This window comes from Dysidea avara, chromosome 4 (genome assembly GCF_963678975.1).
Source record: "Dysidea avara chromosome 4, odDysAvar1.4, whole genome shotgun sequence".
Classification (NCBI taxonomy): Eukaryota; Metazoa; Porifera; class Demospongiae; order Dictyoceratida; family Dysideidae; genus Dysidea; species Dysidea avara.
The window spans coordinates 49,931,854-49,947,045 of record NC_089275.1 but is presented as its reverse complement, the minus strand read 5'-3'; the positions used below and the strand labels follow the sequence as shown (position 1 = coordinate 49,947,045).

The 15,192-nt window shown below is 38.9% G+C and overlaps 1 protein-coding gene across 1 annotated transcript in view; it reads left to right on the top strand.

The window, feature by feature from the left end:
• Window positions 1-57: 57 nt before the first annotated feature.
• Window positions 58-15,192, top strand: part of LOC136252651 (cysteine-rich motor neuron 1 protein-like) — a 42,864-nt gene continuing 27,729 nt past the window's right edge. The window contains exons 1-6 of the mRNA XM_066045178.1: window positions 58-240; window positions 7,563-7,846; window positions 7,894-8,022; window positions 9,307-9,471; window positions 10,080-10,244; window positions 10,294-10,452. Coding sequence (XP_065901250.1) covers window positions 7,570-7,846; window positions 7,894-8,022; window positions 9,307-9,471; window positions 10,080-10,244; window positions 10,294-10,452 — 895 coding nt within the window. The 5' untranslated portion in view covers window positions 58-240; window positions 7,563-7,569. The remainder of the gene's footprint in view (window positions 241-7,562; window positions 7,847-7,893; window positions 8,023-9,306; window positions 9,472-10,079; window positions 10,245-10,293; window positions 10,453-15,192) is intronic.

The window sequence follows — 15,192 nt, the reverse complement described above, 5'->3', positions numbered from 1 at the left end:
AATTTATGTGCGCTACAAACTATATGCAATATTTCATCACGTGATGAAATACTGTAAACTTACAGACAAGTGGCTGACACGTGGAAGCCGTACAGCGGCTCACCTCATTGAATATCGCATTAGTCACAACTTGCAGAAAGATGTTATCGAGTGTGTGCTAATCGCTGAATGTCTGATTGTAACGAGGCTGCCGATCTGTAGCTACAGGAGTGATCTAGCGGACACCAGCCAGCTTATAAGGTATGGACTATTAGCTAGCTAGTTGTATGCATTCAATCGCTCGTGTATTGATAATCGATAGTAACAGTTAGCTGCATCATAGCGTGTTGCTGTAGCGAGTAATAGTAACTGTGACTATAATGTGTGCATGAGTGCAGCCTGCATGTTGTGCTAACTAACAATGAGTAGTTCATTGTGTCTTATCTTCAAAGCATTCATCCCCGACCACAACATCTGTTGCACTATTACTACGTATCACACACTAATTGATGACATCACAAGCCATAGCTCTTGTCCCACTGTGTCACATATAAGGCTTCCCTGTGATTACTGTTAATGAATACCTAAACAAAAGTCATTGATCAACTGGTGATTAGTACACAGTAAAAACAAACTAGTGAACGTCACTACTAATGGCTGCCACAATACTCACTATTTTTGTGTAGTGACATTCACTACTAAGTTTGTAGTGAACGTCACTACATTGACCACCAAGTAGTGACGTTCACTGCAAAAAGTAGTGACGTTCACTACTTAAAAATAGTGAGTATTGTGGCAGAGCAATTCACTACTAATTTTTTACAGTGTAGCAGTTGTTTTGTGTGTGACTCTGCATGATGAAGTATGTGTAGTGTGTGTGTGTGTAGTGTGCGAGTGTGTGTATGTGTGTGTGTGTGTGTTCTGTCTGTCTGTCTGTCTGGTGTAATGGTATTTTAGGCTAAGCAAACTTGATTAATTGTTTCTCATCCCCACCTTCTATCCCACTGCCTCTAATTTCATTACTGCTGTTATCAATCATGTGCACATGTATTTTGATGCTAAGAAGGCTGACTATCATTTTACAGCACAGCAAATGTCACTTGCACCTCAGAAACAGTGAAGTACTAGTTCTTAAAAAGTTTTAGCTAACCTTTATAAGCTTGATTTAGAGTATGTTCTTTAATAATGAATAATGAAAATGGCCTCCTGCCCACATGGAAATCCAATTTTTTGTGGATGAGAAATAAGTAATCAATGGCCTTATGTGTGGATTATATACATCCATGTAGCTACGTTACTAAGTAGTGCTACCATCCTACAGTAGATCGATAGCTGCCTCTATAGTTCCCATGCTAAACCAAGCATTAGTACAGGATAGCTAGTTTGTACTTCACTAACTCTCACATTCTGTCCAAAGTCTCTGGGCAGCCCTGCATGGCTATTGGCTATCAGCTTGGTCAGTCATTGTACATGAAAGCTCTAATAATAATCACAGATATCTATAGTGGCATTTAAGGAATGCCATTTCCAGGTCGTTCATAACCTCACATCAACACTAATAGGTGTTAGTTTGTTACCACATCAACACTAATAGGTGTTAGTTTGTTACCATCTGATCACTGTCTTGTGAGATAAAGTGCTGTTGTTAGACAGGTCACAGGTGTGCTACATTCCACCAATATGGAGACTTGTAGTATGTGTCCTATACCAGACCAATATGTGAGGGTAGTAGGTGCTATGTACACACTACATTGAAAATGATGATTTGAAGATTAAAAGACACACTAGTAACAGATGACTGCTTGACAACTTGCAAACCTTGTTCCACAATGTGATGCCTTGTAGCATCAAATCTGATCAGTTATAACTTTGCGCTCCATTACAAACTGTTGTGGTCTGGCCAGGATTGCATCACAGATGGGTCTTGAGCAGCGGCGGAGGAAGTAGTTGATATGAGGGGGGGCTCCGCTGAGCTGACCCAGACTTATTTTCTATAGTTTGGTAAGGTGAGACCAAAAAAAAAAAAAAAAAAAAAAAAAAAAAGGTCACAACCAACTGACAAGAGCTTTCCACCTCACCAGCTACCATTTCTAGCTGATAAACTACATAAAAATCCTTTCATAGCTCGTTACACACTGACTACTTTATTAGAGTGACTGTTCTATTAGAGTATCTCAATCTTTATCATGGCATTCTGAGGGGGGGCTAAGCCCCCCCTCAGCAGACCGAGGGGGGGCTTTAGCCCCCTAGCCCCCCCTTTCCGCCGCCTATGGTCTTGAGAGTTGAACTGGATAATCTTCTTGTTGGTATTTAGTGGACATGCAGCACCTGATGATGTGGACCTGTTCACAGAGTTGGGGATAACGCGTTACGTAATAATATTACTTTCACAGTAATGAGGAATATAACGCGTTACATGACAAAGTAGCGAGTAATATGTAACGGATATTACATCCGGAAATTGTAACAAATGTAACATGTTACTTCCTTTTAAGGCGCATTATATCCAGACACGTGATTGATTGCATTTTGGGTCCCAGACAAGTAGCATTACAGGCATGGACAAAGAATGATAGTGCCTTTGAGGCCAAGATACAACAACAAAGTATGTATTTGTGGCTGAACTACACCAGAGAAACATGTGTCTCGCACGTGTAGTTTTAGGCTGGTAGCTTGTATTTAGAAGTAACAAACAAATGTAACATGTAATATTATTATTAGTTACAGCCCTCAGAGCAGCGAGTAATATGTAACTCGTTACTTTTTTCAGTGAGTAATATGTAACTGTAGCGCACTGCATCACGTAAAAGTAACGAATAATATGTAACTAGTTACATTTTTAGTGTAACGACCCCAACTCTGCCTGTTCACAGGTGTAATAGCTATGCTTCTTATAAAATCAACGTCACTTGAAATAAGATGCCATACCACTAAACTGTGCTCACTTTAATCTCTATATTTTTCCATCGGTCATTGCAGTGATCCTATCTTTTTGGTGCAGTTGATTGTTGGCAATCACTAGTATGTTAGAGATGACATCAAGGAGTTCATCATTTTGTATGAACTTTTCACTGTTGAACATAATAAATTTGCTAAGTAGCTAATTGACTTTGTGTAGACCCCTAGGGACAAACTACTTTGTGTCAAACATATGTCACTTGCGATCACTACATTACACACTAATAACAGCATATCACATACATTTATGTGGCCAGTTAATGGCTACCATTTCCATTGTGCTTGGCACAGTTAATGAATTATGTGATGTCATTACTGGTGCACATGTTATGCCTAATAATCATTATGCTGTAGATTAGGAAGTTGTGGCTAAAAGTTTACTCAACACCAGACCACTTGTACAGTAGATTTATCATACAGCATATTAGGGATTATCATACAGTACAATAGTACTGTATGGTAGGGACCACAAAGGAGTAGGCGTGACCCATGGAAAAATGTCAGCAAAAACCAGCCTCATTTTTCCTGGACCATGATGAGGTAGTATTGGTTAGGCAAGACTAAGCCCAAACAAGCCTTCAGATCGATCCAAAATGCATTCAACAAGTTGCTACAAAAATTTCTTTTAAGTTTGTTTAACAGAATGACTGAGTAACTGACTGACTGATGCCTTCAGACAAGCATAACTCGATAACGGCTGAAGCTATGGGCTTGAATTTTTCACTGTTCAACGTCGCCTCAGCCTGAGAGGTGCCTTTTGGCATACTGCAGTACGTAGAATGCATTCTTCATGGACTTACCTGTGTCCTCCTTTGTGTCCCGTTCATCTTTGCTGACAACAAAAGTGTCGATTTGGTGGTATTACGTGATGACCTCCTTTCATAACGGAAATTGTTGCAGAGGTGCTTTTCGAAGAGTTCTTTATTCGTACTGCTATGTAACAGGTTGAACATAGCTGACAACGCATAATGGATACTTCACTTTTCAGACAATAATAGATATAACTATGGCACACTACATCATTTCTTTCTTTTGATGCGGTATGCGTGGGTTCACCAGTCATAATAATTATTTACAGAAAAAGCTAACAAACAAGCTAAGTACACAAAAAAAAATTGGAATTTTCAGCTAGAGTAGGGACCATAGCACTTGAACACAGTTTTGCTGTGATTTAATATCATGGACTAATCCAACTTGTTTCAGTACTTTTTATCGATATGCTATGGTAGGTGAAAATTCCAATTTTTTTACGTTCTTGTGAAGGTTGGCCAATAATATCACCCAAAACCCAGCTTCACAATACCATCCTGATACTTTGGTAGCTATTGTTCATTACATTTCTCATTCACTGGGTTTAGCCTATAACAAAATAGCTATGGTACTGCCACAAGTCAGCTACGGTAGTCAGAAGACAAGTTATTAATTCGTTACAATACAAAGGATGTTCTAGAAGTAACGGATTGGTAACAACCCGTTACATGTTACTGGCCCATGAAAAGTAAGGCAAATTAGTTATGTAACACATTAGCCCCAACACTGGCTACAGTACTGTTGCAAGTCAGTTATGATACCACCACAAGTCAGCTACATTACTGCTACGCTACTAGCACAAGTCGATTACAGTACTGCCTCAAATCAGCTATGGTATCACTACAAGTTACGTAGGTACGGTACTGCTGTGGTACTGGTGCAAGTTAGCTACTGTACCACTGCAAGTCAGCTATGGTATCACTACAAGTTAGGTACGGTACTGCTGCAGTACTGGTGCAAGTTAGCTACTGTACCACTGCAAGTCAGCTATGGTATCGCCGTAAGTCAGCTACGATACCATCTGCAAGTCAGCTACAGTACTGCCACAAGTTAGCTATGGTACTGCCACAAGTCAGCTATGATATCGCTACAAGTCAGCATGCAATTCAGCTATATTACGGTACTGTAAGCCACAGCAAGTAATATCACTTCAGATCTTGTTTGTGTGAAGCTTGTACAGGTGTTGGCGGTACAACTTCTGCAACACCAAATTTGGTAAAAGGCACTAGATGGTTATTATTACTACAAGTATGTAGCCATAGTACCACCAGTTTGTGTGGTATAGCTACTTCAACTATCACTCACTGTTAGCTACAACTGATTGTATTTTGGAACTGTTTCTATATACACCTCTGTAAGAGTGTTAGTGTTGAGATTGATGGTAAAGTAGTAAAAGTACAATTGTGTGTTCCATTAGATAATAAAGTTGTATGCTTGCACAAAAAAATAATTTTTTGTTAAACTGGCAGCTTGACCCACTGTGATGAGAAGCCAGGTGATCATAAACTAATAGTCTTTATGAGTACATTCTAGTTTGTGACATGTCTCACATGATCTACAATGATTGCTGCTAGATCATCTAATCCTTGTTTGTTGATGGTATAGTTTACCCTCTGTGCTTTTGCCAGTGGTGGATCTATATAGGTTTCTGAGGTTTTGACAGAAACCACTTTTGAATTTAGCTTACCGTAGATTCCCTAAAAATTCGGCAGAAATAAATTAATTCAGTTCGCGTCTGGCTGAACAATTAGGAAAAAAATGTACCAACCTGGTGCTATTGTCAAATTTTTAGGGATCTATCCCTAATACAGTCTGCACGCTTCATGGCTATGCAATTTGCGATCCATTTACTGCTTACTTTCTCGATTTCTTTCTACAGGGACTAATAGGAATGCCTTGAGGCAGAGCTTATGATACTACAACACTCACTTTGCCGCATTGCTATATACTATGACTGCCTACATTATCCAGAAGGGGTGGTCAATGTCATTACTACATCACTTTTTTTGAATACAATCGCCCAGACGTAATATTAAAGATTTAAACAAGTAATAAAAAATAGAAACCACAATCAATAATATTATTGAACTATCTCATGATAAATCTCGCTACCAGATGCTGCATGAAGTGTTCCATGGCTTAACAAAGCATTATCTGAGGGTATATCATGTTACAAGATGTGGGGCCAGGAGAGATTTTATTCTGTGAACAAAAACGAAGATCGTTTTGCGGTAGTCGTGATGTCACACGATGATATCGTTGGGTACGTTCCCTGAACAATTTCACACTTGGTGCTTCATTCAGCGTCAATTGTGTGAGGTCACTGGGAATCCTCAGTACTCAAGAGACCTTCGTCAGCTAGTGTTCCAAGTGCTGAAAAAATAGCGCACTTATAATTAGAAACTTTCCTGCGCTTGCCGAAATTTAGAGCACATTGCGTTCAAAGCACGGGGAGTGCCGAATATTTAGAGATGCCAAAATTTTAGGGAATCTACGGTAGTAGCAATTTAACTTGTTTTAACACTGTATTGACATGTTTCATAGCAAAAGACTACCAGTGTGTGTCAGTGGCATGCATGCCAAGTGCATTAAACTAGCATGGATCCATTTTAAATAGCTGTTTGTTTTTTGGTTTTTTATTTATTAAGGCTCTATAGCACAAGTGCTAAAGGTCTGTAGGACACCTGCCTGTTGTACTAAATATGTTTGAAAAAGTACAGAAAGTTCAGCAACACTTACTTTCCACAAGCCTGTTACTGCATTGAGATACTCTAATAAAGCAGTCAAGTAACTACCCTAATAGAACAATCACAGCTATGAATATGGTCATGACAGTTAGTTTCATAGCTTAACAAGCATTGGATTCACTATGGTTGTTAAACTAAAATTAGCCTAATATTCAACCTGATGCAGATCTTCTACATCCCCTTGAATGTCTTATTTTGTATCTAGATACTATAAGCCCCCTTTTCAAAATCCTAGTTCACCACTGATAGTAATGATTATAATATAGTTTGCAGACGGTGTATGTACCTGTTGAAATGATCTAATAGAACATACACTTACTCTAATACAATGTGAGATGCTTACTTCAATCAGTCATACAATGTATCAGAGGAGCCCGGTATTCACAAGGCCTTTACATAAAGTGTGCTCCAGTTGGCCTGATCCAAGCAGATACTCAGTTTTCAATGTAATTGTGTATGTTTGTAATTTTATCTGTTTGAAATGAAAATAATAGAATATGAACTATACTAGCTATGCCATAAACTGATGCTATAACACTGTTATTGGATAGTCATTTTAATATAAGTGTAGCTACCACTGTGGTGTTAGATAACATCATTCATCTCATCATCTCTATCCCAAATGTCCATAAGCATAAGTAACTTCATTTGGTAAAAGAAATCCCAAAAACCTTTATACACTAATTGATGAAACATACATTATTAAATTATTGTTTGAGTGTAATAGTAATACCTTACCTTACATAACTAGTACATTACCTTAGTTACTAGTTAGTTATCTAGTACATTACCTTAGTTACTAGTTAGTTACCTAGTACATTACCTTAGTTACTAGTTAGTTACCTAGTACATTACCTTAGTTACTAGTCAGTTACCTAGTACATTACCTTAGTTACTAGTTAGTTACCTATTACATTACCTTAGTTACTAGTTAGTTACCTAGTACATTACCTTAGTTACTAGTTAGTTACCTAGTACATTACCTTAGTTACTAGTTAGTTACCTAGTACATTACCTTAGTTACTAGTTAGTTACCTAGTACATTACCTTGGTTACTGCAATACACAGGGTTGTTATGGTGATGTTATCAATTTGGTTATTACTCCTGATCATCCCACTAAGTGTGTGTGATGCTCCTAATATACCATCTAATGATCCAGCTATACCAGAAGAAGAGTATGATGCTATTAAACTATTATGGGAAGAGAAACACAGAGAGATAGTATATCATGAAGAGACTAAGAGATCAAGACTAAAGCCCAGTTATAATGAAGATACTTCACCACATCAGTTAGATGTTATAGATGTGATGAAGTTGACATCATCACATCACCAGACCTCACATGATCAAGGTCAGTGATCACATGATGCTAGTACATGTCATTATCACGGTTATTAGTAGATAATGAGAGATCACGTCATCAAACTGACTTCATCAATAGTGATGATACAGATAGTGAGAGGTCACGTCGTCAAACTAATTCCACCCGTAATGCTACATCAGATCATGATGGGTCTGGATCAGGAGGTGACCGTGTGTGTTGTATGGCACATGTGATATATCTAACACTACATGAAATATGAGATTTCAATCAGGGATCACTTGATCTCATGATGCCTCAGAATTAACAATATTAGAAGGATTTGATTAATTGTGTCATGTTTCCAATGTTCTTCATTATTGTATGCACATACAAGGAACTCACTGCTCTCAAACAACACTAGGTAACAAATCCAACACTAGTTTAGTTATTCATGTGCTAAACAGTTTATGTAGGGTAGACCATCTGATCACTGTTGCACATGTTTCATGACCACTGCCATATTGTTATGCACCTATCAATATTATGCCCTACCACCTCCCTCCTGGGCTAGGGTGGGGGCAAGGGTGGGGGTAAGGTAAAAATTTGACTTTTTCAAAAATCAAATTCCCCACCCGTGGGGCATGACAAGTAGTCAAATCCCCCGTAGTATACTATGAGAAACTAGGTTATTCTTGCAGGAGGTGTATACTAGGTTATTCTTGCAGAAGGTGTATAGCCTATAAAGTCAAGCAAGTGCTAAAATTTTTGAAACAGTCAAATGTAGTAGGGAAATTTTTAAGGTCAAATCGGATCAAATCCCCCACTATTCCCCCATGTACACCCGGGAGCGGGGCAGTGGGGCTTAATATTGATAGGTACATTAGCCTAGCCAATCAGATCACTATAACAAAACAAACACCATTAAAATTAATTTTGTTTACATTCTTAGCAAAACAATAGTTTGTTTGAAAATGCCATGAGCCTAATTGCCTTAGTACAGAGCTCTCAAAAGAGTTTGTAAAGGAAGGGATTCTATTCACTACAGAGTCTGACTGCCCCACTATACAGTCAGCACCACAACACAGGACCTTTTGAGTTACTAAATTCTGTAGAACCCTGTGCTTCAATGTCTAGTTAGTATGTAGATAGAGGATTGGTAGTGGAACATTTTTTAAGAGAATAATTTAGAGGGTTATAGACATGTTCTCTTTTAAACTCTAAATAATACACCGGAGGCTCGCCTTATTGGTTAGTTGTTTAAACACTCGTCAGGAAGGCACACATGATTATAATATGACTGCTCTATTAGAGTATCTTGATCTCTCTCTTGCAATTCTAAATTGTCTGTTCAAACTCAAAGTTTTTATTAGCACTAAGGAAACTGCTCAAGTTGTTCAATGCTGACTATACCACTCACTGCTTATAGCAGTACATACATACCATCCTGTGTGTGATAGTCAGCTGTACAACTTGTGAAGTGTTCACCGCATTAACAATTTCTATTCCAGATATGAGATGTGATGAGCCAGAAGAACCAGTTAATGGATCCATAATTACTAATGCTACCACTGCAGTCTATTTATGTGAGGAGGGATTTGTGTTGCTAGGAAACCAGTATAGATCATGTAATTTTACCACATGGAAATGGAATGGAACTGATCCTACTTGTGAAGGTATCACGTGATGATTTCCATGGCAATATGACATAGTGTGTTGTGTTAGTTGATTGTAGTTATCTCGATCTTATTTTTTTAAGAGATGAAGGGCACGTGCCCCCCCCCCCCTGGATCCGCCACTGTACTAAGTGTACAGCGCATTAGCTCCTAAACTGCTTATAATAGTGGTATCTATGTAACTTATCTTCCTGTCATCATTCACACAGAATCATATAGCTTGTTAATGGTTGCAGTTATTACAACAGTGTGTGAAGCCACTCAGCATGTGAAACATGCAAGGGGTCTGGGGGCATGGGCCCCCCTTAGAAATTTTGAAAATAGATGCTATGAGATTGAATCTGGTGGCATTTATTCCCAACAGCTAAGGAAAGACGTACATACAATGAATCCTTTATTATAGCTGCCAGTTCCGAAACCATGATGATAGTTAATCATGTGATATACTCACACAAGGTAATTATAGAGCCCCTCTCACATTTAAGTTGGGGGCTCTGACCCCTCTACCCCCTCCCCTTCCAGTAAGTATACCACTCACTGCCTATAGTAGTATGCCTGTGTGTGATAGTCAGCTGTACACTGCTCACCATTAACAATTTCTATTCCAGAAATTAAATGTGATGATCCCCCCTCACCAGCTAATGGAGACATCATTACTAATAGTACAACCACAGTCTATAAGTGTGAGGAAGGTTTTGTGTTGCTAGGAAACCAGTATAGATCATGTGACTTCACCACATTGACATGGAATGGAATTGATCCTACTTGTGAAGGTATCGTGTGATGGTTTCCATGGCAATATGACATAGTGTGTTGTGTTAGTTGATTGTAGTTACATACCGAGTGTCAATTGTTCAGATGAAAATAATACAATGAAATATTACTACAACAGTACTACACAAATGTGTCAACAGATCATTACTTGTGATGGTCCTGGAAATTTGTTTAACTTTTTGGAAGAATGTAATCAGGAATGTCCAGGTGTGTACATATCTACTGTGTCTGTTTATGTGTTTATACGAGTATGTGTAGTGTGTGTGTGTAGTGTGTGTGTTTTTCAAGACAGAAACCTGTCAGTTATGACTAAAAGAAGCTTTTTTATCAAATGTGCGTGCACATGCCGGCATAATTATTTTGAGCATAATAGGCTGGCAAAAACATCGAGCATTATGCCAGCATAATAGAATGATTTTCAAGATTTTGAATTAAAATGCACAATTCGTGCACCAAAAATACAGCAAAACATGAACACACTGCATTTAATGCTGCATTTTATATCAAGAAAATGTATAATATTAACGTTTATTGACTGCACTTCATGGAAGATACTCTAATAGAGCAGTCACTTACTCTAATAAAACAGTCAACTCTAGAGCATAATCTTAATTTTGAAAGCATAATTTTGAGCATAAATAGGCTGAATTTTTTAGCACTGCTCAAAAGTATAATAGGCATAATAGGTTATTTTCAAAGCATAATTGGCTCAACCCTAATGTGTACTACCATATAGCTGGTTATTTTTGAAGCAGAAATTTTTGTACAAGAAGTAAAATCTGAATTTCAAAGACTTTTAATTTCAAAGACTACATATTCCGAAGTCCGGATGGATTTTAAATAAATAGAAATTTGTGTCTCAAATTATGAAGATGCATGAATGTTTACCAAAAACTGACTTACTGATGGAATAATCCCCATCCCTGTGCACTGGAGAGAAGACTGAGGGAGTCTCGAGTGGAGTAAATTCACTGGCTCACTGATCATGTTTGATCGTAGCTAGCATAAATTCTAGAGCAGACAGCATCAATTCTCATTCTGGATCACCTGTTTTTCTAGTTATTGGCACAGTAATGATACAGTTTACCCATTATAACCAGTATAACACTGAGCTAAAACTTGAGGGATACACAAGCAAATCACTGAAAGTTGGATCGTTGCTTTCACTTATGGGAATTTATTTTCAAAGAACAACCGGATGTGGGAATTTATTTTCGTCTCTTTGAAATATTCAAAAATAAAAACCTTTTGAAAATTACCGGCTATACAGTATTGTATGAAGGGGAGTGTTGGGCACTGTCAACATTTTGGCGTGGAATTTTGGAGTGTTGGCAACATTTTCACCATTGGTATATTAAGCAGTGGGAGTAGCACCAGTTTGGCGATAACTCGTCAGATGAGGGGTAGTTATTCTGAGACCATCACTGAGAAGCTGATTAGACAAAGGTTGGATTGGCTGGGGCATTTAGTAAGAATGGGAGAACACAGAGAACATTGTTTGGATGGTTGCCGTATCCAGTACCCCAGCATGTTAAGGTATGCTTCACAACATCTCTCCATCTCTTTCATAGCCCACCAGGTTATCGTTTCTTGGTCAACACTTCACAGGGGTCAGTGAGACAACCTGTATAATGAAAAGATACACAGCAGTCAACATTATTCAAGAGCAACTTTACTGACAGTGCAGTGTACAATGTGCAACAATACATTCCATAGGGGAGCAGGATGTTGTGTCAGGATTATTAGATCATTAGTAATAATAGCACTACAACACACAACTACGGTCTAACAACTACAATACCAACTACTACATTATATACATGCGCACATTATAATCGATTACATCATAGTGCGTCCACATGTCCAGATACTACGGTTCCTCTCTCTTAGTTAGAAGGACTTCATGGCCTTTGATTCTTGTAGAACATCTTAACATAGGAGAATGATTCTAATTGTTACTGTTCTGTGTCGGGAAGGTACGATTAGGAGTGTCAGTTGTAACAGAACTGTCATTTGTAGATAAGGTGACAATCCGTGTATGAAGTTAAGCTGTGAACTGCTGTTGGCCAGCAATTAAAACTTAATACATTACTTTCCCCTCCTCTCTTTAACAGTGCCTGGGAGCCACTGTTTGCCAGGTCTAAAAGTATGAACCCACAATGGATCACCAATCAAGAAATGTCTAGCTTGAGTATGGGCATCATACAACTGCTTCTGGTGTTGTAGAGATTTCTGGACATTCAACTGGCAGGGGTGTAGCAAATCCAACCTTGTATGCATTTGTCTGTTGTTTAGTATTTCAGAAGGAGTTTGATCTGTTACAGAATGTGGGGTGGCTTAGCAAGCTAGGAAATTTGTTACACTATCCTGAAACTCAAGCAGATTTGCTTTATCTACACACTAAGTTTATGCAAGTCTTTCAACTGCAGGGGTGATACAAAGTAATCATTGTGATGGATCCCATGAGACAAGCTAAACTGCTTAGGGGCTATTGTCTGACACAACCTGGTGAGGAATCTCATGTGTGGCAAAGATATGCTGTAACAGCTTCTGTCGTAGTGGATTCCGTCGCATGTACTTCTGGCAAGCATCGATCAATAATATCCACATCTGGTGGAAATCCCACTGATGTAATGGTACCTTGGTGGGATTTTTAGCTGTCTCAGCACAATCACACAAGAATTGACATGGGACTCGACATCAGTGTCACCAAACATGCAGTCATTCCACTGACTTCATTCTAGATCCCTGGATAGCCATCATGTAACAAATCTAAGACTGACTTCCAATATTGTGAAGGAATTACCACCTGAAGTCCCCAAAGTACACAACCATTGCAAGTTGTGAGCTGTAAGCGTTTGTTGAAAAAATACAATTAACTTCATGTCCAGGGAGTGTGAAGTGTTAGGCCATCCTTTAGCACAAAAACTCTAGACTTGTGATAGCACTAAGTCTCTAGCTGTAGCTGCCTTAATGTCAGTCTCATGAACAGAAAGAGCCTGACACTGTTGTTCTTCCAGAGCACAAACAACTTCTGCTTCATCATCTTGGCATACTGTACCTCTTGTAATGGCAGGTGAGACAACCCATCAGCATTGCCATGCTGGACAGATGGTTGGTACTTGAGAGGATAATGGCCCATCTCTGTAAACAACCCTTTCTGAGAATGAAAAATAGTAACAAGTAGCTTATGATCAGTAATTAATTGGAACTTACGACCCAGCAAGTACTGTCTCCAATGCTTCCTTTTGAATCCGTGCATAGTTTTGTTCTGCTGATGTCAGTTTATGCAATGCATACGCCAATGGCAGATCCAGCATAGGGAATTTGGCCCCCCCCCCCCTCCTCTGCCCCTTTCTTTTTATTAGGAAGAGCTATACCTTTTAAGACTGCCAGTAAGGGCAAAATCAGTTTATTAACATATTAAAGCAGACATGTCACCTCTTCTTACTACAGATTCACCTGAAACCAAACCCAAACTATTAACCAGCACCTTCGTGTACCTAAGCGCCTCTATTATAGTGTGGCATCCAGTAATAGCTTTTTAAACAGTTTGTAAGACTTTACAACCTTCTGCAATGGCCTAAGGGTAAAATTAAACAGTGAGAGGGAATTTTGCTGCTCTATGTATGTCCACCTGTAGCTAGTGATACACTAGCTGGGTCTCCTTTTTAATCGTGTGGATCTGAAGTTGTTTGTGCCCCTCCCCTTGCCAGCTCCTGGATCTGCCCCTGTATGCCACAAGTTTTTCCTTACCATCAGGATAAGTATGAGTAATCACTACTCCTATGCCCACTGGAATGGCATCACATACAAGGCTGAGAGGTAGTGACAGATCATAATTTGTCAGTGCATCAGCTGATGTCAGCAATTTCTTATCCGCAATTACGTCACAAAATAAAGATGGTGTTGCTAGTTGGAGGACTTTGATATTTTCAAGCATTGAGACATATGGAGATTTCGAGTACGTCTTCTGCTGCGGTACCTGGTGAAGAAGAACTGCAAGAAGATTTAGGTACAATAACTACTTATTATAGAGAGTCCTTACAGTTAGTTTTACGTGGGTTGTTAGGTGTTTATCGTGAAAAAAGGGAGGAAAATGATGGAAGGAAAACGAATTTGCTATCTTGTTTTAATTTCCAGTTCTGTAGCTTCATTGGAATTAATAACCACTTTACCTTCATAAAAGTGACATACTAGATGCAGTGTAGCTGTACAAACACTGTTCATATCATCAAATACTACATCTTCCCTCCCTACACCAGTATAGGTATGATCATGCTTCGCATGGCTCAGTTTAGCTCCAAGATCACTTAGAAGCTTCTTTTTCTGTGCATTAGCTCTAGAAAGCCTCTCTTTCCTTATCTCGTTGAGGTGGGTTTCAAGTGGTGCTGGTTCACCATCTAAAAGTTGTAAATAACATAATGTGCCATATCTTTCTAGCAGATATTTGTTCTGAATATATAGCCTTTCATTTCTGTGAGGAGGTCTGAGCAACGGAAACAGCATTATTGGCACTTGTTATTTTGATTTTCTCAGTATTCAACAAGGCTTCCCTCAAGCTCCTAGCTGTGTTTGAGTCATCAGCCTTCTGTTGATCGGACAATAGTCCCACTCGTTGACTCGGTGTTTCTTTAGCCGCTTCTCCACACCATACTGCTTCTTACTTAACTGTACTTCATCAGTTGGCCTTGGGTCAGCACCTAGATGCCTTGGAATGTTCCAAGTTTGTAGTCGTTCTGTGCACCCTTTCAGTATGTCATCTTGAAGGCCTGAATGAAAATAATCTCCTAAGCAATAAAGAGTTGCTTTTATATGATTACAGCACCCAGAAAGTCCAGCTGGGCATGAGTAACAAGCATGGGAAACATGAGCAGATTGATGGATAAAAATAGTGACATTATGAACACAATCATTCCTCACAGATGGCAAAACAACTGCACAAAT